Source organism: Dendrobium catenatum, unplaced genomic scaffold, assembly GCF_001605985.2.
Source record: "Dendrobium catenatum unplaced genomic scaffold, ASM160598v2 original_scaffold_161204, whole genome shotgun sequence".
Classification (NCBI taxonomy): Eukaryota; Viridiplantae; Streptophyta; class Magnoliopsida; order Asparagales; family Orchidaceae; genus Dendrobium; species Dendrobium catenatum.
The window spans coordinates 489,404-495,810 of record NW_021479630.1 but is presented as its reverse complement, the minus strand read 5'-3'; the positions used below and the strand labels follow the sequence as shown (position 1 = coordinate 495,810).

The window sequence follows — 6,407 nt, the reverse complement described above, 5'->3', positions numbered from 1 at the left end:
ATCTTTAATCATCTATGTTAGAGAGGTTGTAATAACATCGAAAGTATTAAAAATGTTTAAAATAAATAAATTTCGGTATTGAATCTGGAGTGCTGGCGGCTCTATGCTTTCAAGCACTGTGCATTAGTTGGAAAGCACAGCAGCGTCAGAAATGAGTTGCGTGTTTGTTCTTTGTTCTACAGTAATTCTTAATTTCAGACATGCAGTACTGTAGTGTTGAGTCTTAGTACTCGTGCTAGGCACTAAAAATATTTTTTAATATATTTTATATAAATATTCTTACCACCTCTCCCACCGACTCATTTGCCGAGGCTTGCCGCAAAGAAGAGAGGAGGGAGAGGAGAGGAAAAAGTGATGAGGGAGAATAGCAAAAGAGTATTGGCATATTATAGTATGTCGATTTTTGTTTCGGAGATTTCTTCTAATTAGTGTAAGTAACTCAAATTTCATTTTAGTTTTTAGTGATTTGAGTGAATGGATTTATTTCTCCATAAATTGATAAAATGAATTATTTTCTTGACGATGATAAGCATTTACGTCAATCAAGAAATATAATAAAGAGAAGAGGATTCTAAAAAATTATAAGAAGCCTAAAATCATCAATTATTCGCTCAATTGTGTGCCTCATACGGCAACCCAATTAATCTACTTCATACTCATATTCATTAGGAGTTGATTTGCTTGCCTCTTATATATATATAATATATATATAATTATAATATACATAATTAATACTATTAGGAGAAATATTACTTTTTTTATTTTTTTTTATTATTTTTTTATTATTTTTTAATTTTTTTTTTCTGACTACCATCTAGTTGGCACAAGAACAGAGACTTACCATAGCTCCTACTGTTCTCACTAGACTTACCCTAAACTCCACCACTATGAAGACTTAAATGAACCATGAAGTGCACAATAAAGATTTGTTTGGGGCAGTTTTTTAACTGTTTTTTAAAAAAGTGTTTTAGTATAAAAGATTTTTATTCAAAAAATTTTTCATACTAAAAAATTGCTTTATAAAAAATTAAAAAAGTTTTACAAATAAAATCCAAGTAAAATTTTTTTTTTCAACTTAGTAGATATTTAAAAGAAATTAGGAAAGTTTCCACTAAGATGTTTTGATTATAATCTGGAATAAATCATGACACCAAATCTTGTTACCAAATTAATGCTTAATGGCATATCTTGGAGAAGCCACCATAGTAGTATTTTATTTTTAGCCATGATATTGACTTCTTTCGTTATGCTATTCTATCTTGCCAGCGCTTTAAGAGTCGTGCAGTTAGTTTTGATAAATTGTGAGTTTGTGCTGTTTTTTTTTTTTAAGGATTAGTTTGAATAATCTCATGGGTCTGTGGGACTCATTGTGTGATTGCATTTTGTATTAACATTTAGGCTTCGTTTGGAACGATTTTTTTCTGCTTCTTAAAGCAATTTTTTTTAGTATAAAATTTTTTATTTTGGTACTATAAAGCTTCTTTATGAAATATTAAGACAGTCGTCCCAAACGAAGCCTTAGTTTGAGATGACTTTCTAAGCTTTTTTTGCATTAAAAACTTCTGTACTAGAAAATTGTTTTAGAAATCAAGGAAAAAGCTGCCCCAAACGAAGCCTACAGTTTTTTTTATTTGCGTTGAGATTTGTTCTTGTTGCTTCCTGGAGTATTCGCGGCTGTAGAGAAATATAAAGTTTAACGTCTCAGCTTCGTATGAAGATCCAGCACGCACACAGATGAAAAAAGAGGGTGCATCATTTATAATAGATACCAAGATTTTTACTTGCAAAGCCCCTAAAAAGGAAAAAAAAAAAAAACTACAAGGTCTAGCCCATTTTGAATGAATCCACTAGTATTTGTAGTTGATTACAAATGAGGCCCTTCCTTGGGGAAAGCCTTAGCTTAATGTACATCATATAGAGTATGTTACATGACAGGAATACAAAGAATCACTCTTTATGTATTTTTTTGGTCAGAAGGATTGTAGTCGATGGACAACGTAAGTCGGAAAGATCGTAGTTGGCGGGTGACGGAGATCATAAAGACCGTTGTCTAATGACGGAGGTCGGAAAAACGACGTCAGGGAGAAGTCCATTGTCAGATATAAGTTCGACAAATGTCCGGCGATGGACATAAGTCTGGCGTTAGGTATAAGTCTAGCGATGGACCAAAGTCTGGCGTCGGATAGAAGTCCGACGAAAATCCAACGACGGGCAGAAGTTCATCGTTGGGTAGAAGTCTGACGTCAGGTAGAAATCCGACGACGAGCAAAGGTCCAACGTCGAGTAAAAGTCTGACGTTAGTCGGCGCTAGGCAGAATTCAGACATCGGTAGTCTGCCAGGTGAAAGTCTCATAGTGGTCGAGGAGGAGTCTCTTTCTTCTCTTCCTTGCTTGGGCCTTCTTTTCATCTTCTTGCTTGGGCCTTCTCTTCTCCAGGGTAAATTGGGAGTTTTATGAAAGGACGGCCGATGTTGAAACCTTTGATCGTGAACCGTTTATTAGGCATTTGAATGTCTTAATGATATCAGAATTTTACAATCTTGGGCTCGTTGGATTCGTCTCATTGAGCCGTTCGATTTAACTATAAGCATGTCATGTTTGGAAACTATTTGATAATCCAAATTATGATTTGAACCTTCCAAATGTGCTTCGAGTCTTTGATTTGGACTCGTATGAGATTGGATTGAATCGAATTTGATGTCATTGGGTTCGTATTTCCGAGGCGTTCAGTTCGACTAAAAGTTTGCTTAAATCGGAGTTCAAATAGTCTCCAATTTAATTTTTGAAGTTTCTAATCTTGATTTTGTTTCGAGATTCGTATCTGATCAACATAATTTTTTAATGATATATCAGTTCTATATATAATATCCAAAGATTATAATAACTTTATTGCAAATTCAAATCTTTTAAGCCCATATCAGAATATCTTAACATAATTTTTTTCAACAACAAACAAAGATTCAAATTTTGAACTATAAATTATTTCTCATTTTCACTTCCTTTTATCTTTCCTCACAAGTTTTGTGCCTTGGATTATTAAAATTTTAAATTTATTTTTAGATGAATCCAACATTGTAGCGAACAAACATAAAAATTTAGGAAAAATAATGAAAAAAGATATAAGCTCATTAAAAATATCATAATAATTTGAAAATAAAACAGAGAAAAGAAATAAAGAATTCCTTAATCAACCGAAGATCTGACTGATTTAAAAAAAAAAAAAAATCTAAGTGGTTTTAAATTTTAAATTCTAATCGTCCAAAATGAGAGAGATGATTGATTGAAATATTTCACCTAAGAATAACCTTAGTTGTCAATCCTTATCAAAATATGGAGATCAGAGTGAAAACGATGCAACTGCTGAAATGACCAGCGGCAGTTTCTTTTGGATCTTATCCTTAAAGTAAATATAAACTTATATTGTTAAAACACTTAAAAATAATATTATCTTTCTCAAAATTTATGTGACCTTTCCATCAATGTGCGAGAAATTATTCTGTGGATGCTGGACGCCACGGTACTGAGTGGTACCTATTGGTACAGAGTACCGAGCCGTGGTACAGCAAAAGAATAGCGTGGTGCATTTGTATTGGTCCTTAGACGTCAGTGTCCGCTCAAAATAATTTTTCTCAATGTGCACACAATATTGGCCTCGTTGATGTACTTTCCGAGGAATACGCATCATCCTAGAAGTGTTCACATACAAGAGATAAATTATTATGTGCGGAGTCCGGACCCGAAGAACCATTTAGTTGTGTGAGAGTGAACAACTAAAGTACAATTACTGTTCACCACTGCGCTTTTATTGTGCTTTTACTGTTCACAAACACAAAACTGAATAGTCCTCTGGATTCGAACTCTGCACGTAATAATCTCTCCATGCAACCACACTTAACTTTCTGTTGAGATATTGTTCATTTTAACCTAATGACCTTACAGTTTTATATCATTGGTGAAATTTTCTAAGAGGTCACTCATCTTAGAAGTACTCATATCCGAGCACGCTTAACTTTAAAATTTTTAATGAAATTTCAATAGTTGCGTCTAAAGATATATCAATATTAAAAAAAATTACTTTTATTTTCTCAGGTGTTTTAGAGAGAATTAGTTAAATTTATATTGCACTTATATAAAAATAAATTTAATGGTTTTTTTAATTTATAAAAATATTTAGCTCCTCCCTTACCATTACATCAAAACAATCGCCTTTACCCCTTCCATAAAAAAATACCTCTTCGACCGAACTCAAATCTCTTGCAGAATTCTTGTTTGATGTGCTAACCTCTCCATCTGGTCCAACTCCGGCTGCCGACACCGCTGACGCCGCTCCCTGCTCAATATCCTATCCTCTAGAGCTAGAATCAGAGCTGAACCTGCTTCCCATGCTCAACATGCTTCTCAGCGACCTCAAATTTGACGACTTTACCTCCACAGCCGAAAAATCCTACTCGAATGCAATGCAAAATCGGAGCTTTCTAATGCAATTCTCGGTATGTCGATGGACATGATTCGACTGGGCTTCCTCGTAACAGAGCAGACGGAGCTCGAGCTTCATTCTCCTGAACCATCCATCGGCATAACTATCTCGTGCGGTGAAGCCCTAATATTTATAATGGAACTCTGCTCCGAGTCGGTTAAGATCGTAATTTTCGATTCGACGGCCGCCGGCTTGATGGAGCTCCGGCAGATTGGACAGGTGGAGTTGGCGGCGAACCACATGTCGATGCACTTGAGATGGAAGACATGGCGGCAACCAGGAAGAAACCTAGTGGCGTCGCCGTCAGCAAGCTCAGTGAGGCAGACGGCGCACTCCATGCCGTCCTTGAATGCTGCGGAGTTGAAGACGGTGACTGGGAGCGAGCTGAGCATGGCGGAATCGATCGCACGGCGGGGCAACGCTGAGCCGACGGTGACGGGGGAGGGGAATAGGAAGCGGGCTGGGGAACTCGCGAGGATGGGGTTAGCACCCAAGTAACGGTTAGCGCGAAGGAAGAGAATGAGGAGGAAGACGAAGAGGAAAAAGAAGACGATGACGCCGGACAACATGACCTTGCCGGTGACGGACATGGAGAGACCGGGGATGGCGTCTCCGGCTTCTGGCGGCGCTGATGTCGACATGGCCGAGCTCAAAGCTAGACGGTTGAGTTATGAGTGATGGCGGAATGATCTCAATTCTTCTCTTTGGTGAAGAAAGCTGGTTTCTTTGGGTTGGGAAAGAGCGAAGTCGTTATATATAGGCTCCTGGCGGCCATGAATGAGGACATTAGGGAGGGTTCAAATTGGGATTCAAAAAAGGAGGTTTTGGAGGCGAATAAGACCAGAGGTCTACAGCTTTGGCTTTGGGTTTTAATTCTGCTGAATTGCGCGATCAAAGGTGGGCATTTCTGCTTTTGGCTTGAGAAAGAAGAAAAGGTTTTCCTGTTCTGAGCCGAGATGAGCGGGCTCCATAGAATTTTTTTCCTTTTTTTAGTAATCTTTGTCCTTTGTCATATTCACTTAAGTGACTGTTCAGTTGTTTGTCTTCTAACTAAAACATTGTTGAGATTGTGATGTTAAAGACTGTGGAGGCATTTGTGCTTTTTAACCATCATTCATCAACAATTTTATAATCTCCAATTCGATTTATTTCATCAATAATAATAGGAGTTGATACCTCAACAAAAAAAGCTTTGCTCGGGCATGAATCTCGAGGCATATTCATCCCAATTTCAGCAAACCTAAAGTCAAATTGAACATCAGAAGGAGACGAACCAACGATAGCAAAATCGGTTTAATCTGAGCAAAACAGGTTCAAATCAAGAGACCAAAGCATAGTTGAAAGCTTTAAAGCATTAATTAGATGATCAGATGATGTTCAAATAAAGCTTGTTATAATCGAATTTAGCAGCTCAACAAGATGAATCCAACGAGCCTAAGATTGCTTATTTCCAACATCAATAAGGCATATAAATGCTACAAGAACTCTCCATGATTGAGGGTATCATTTTAGGCCATCCGTTGAAGCACAACGAACTTACCCTGGATCTTCTCCATATTTACAGGAAGTGTCGCTCGGAAAAAAAAAAATTATAAATAGGCCAATGCTCTATTCAAGAAGCGTCCTTTTGGTTGAAGAATAGATAGAGCTTTGAGGCTTCAAAGATCCTAGAGTTCAACCCAAGTACCAACGTCGACGAACTCTCGTTGACCGTCACTGGACCACTGCCCGTCCACAGACAGTCGTCAGACCACTGTTCATCTGCCGACAGTCGCTGAACTATCGCCTATTTGTTAACAGTCTTAGGACTACAGCCTGTTCGCAGGCCATCATCAAACCTACGCTAGTCCTTCAACCGTCAACTTCCTCCGGACCTACGCTTGGCCGTCGACCATCGTCGGACCACCAATCATCTATCAATCACCATTTGA

The 6,407-nt window shown here is 37.6% G+C and overlaps 1 protein-coding gene across 1 annotated transcript; it reads right to left on the bottom strand.

Moving 5' to 3' along the window:
* Positions 1–4,550: 4,550 nt before the first annotated feature.
* On the bottom strand, positions 4,551–5,117 carry LOC110092970 (RING-H2 finger protein ATL2-like). Its single transcript, XM_020817692.2, has one exon. It carries the CDS (start codon positions 5,115–5,117, stop codon positions 4,551–4,553), a length of 567 nt encoding a protein of 188 aa, XP_020673351.1.
* Between the last annotated feature and the right edge of the window lie 1,290 nt (positions 5,118–6,407).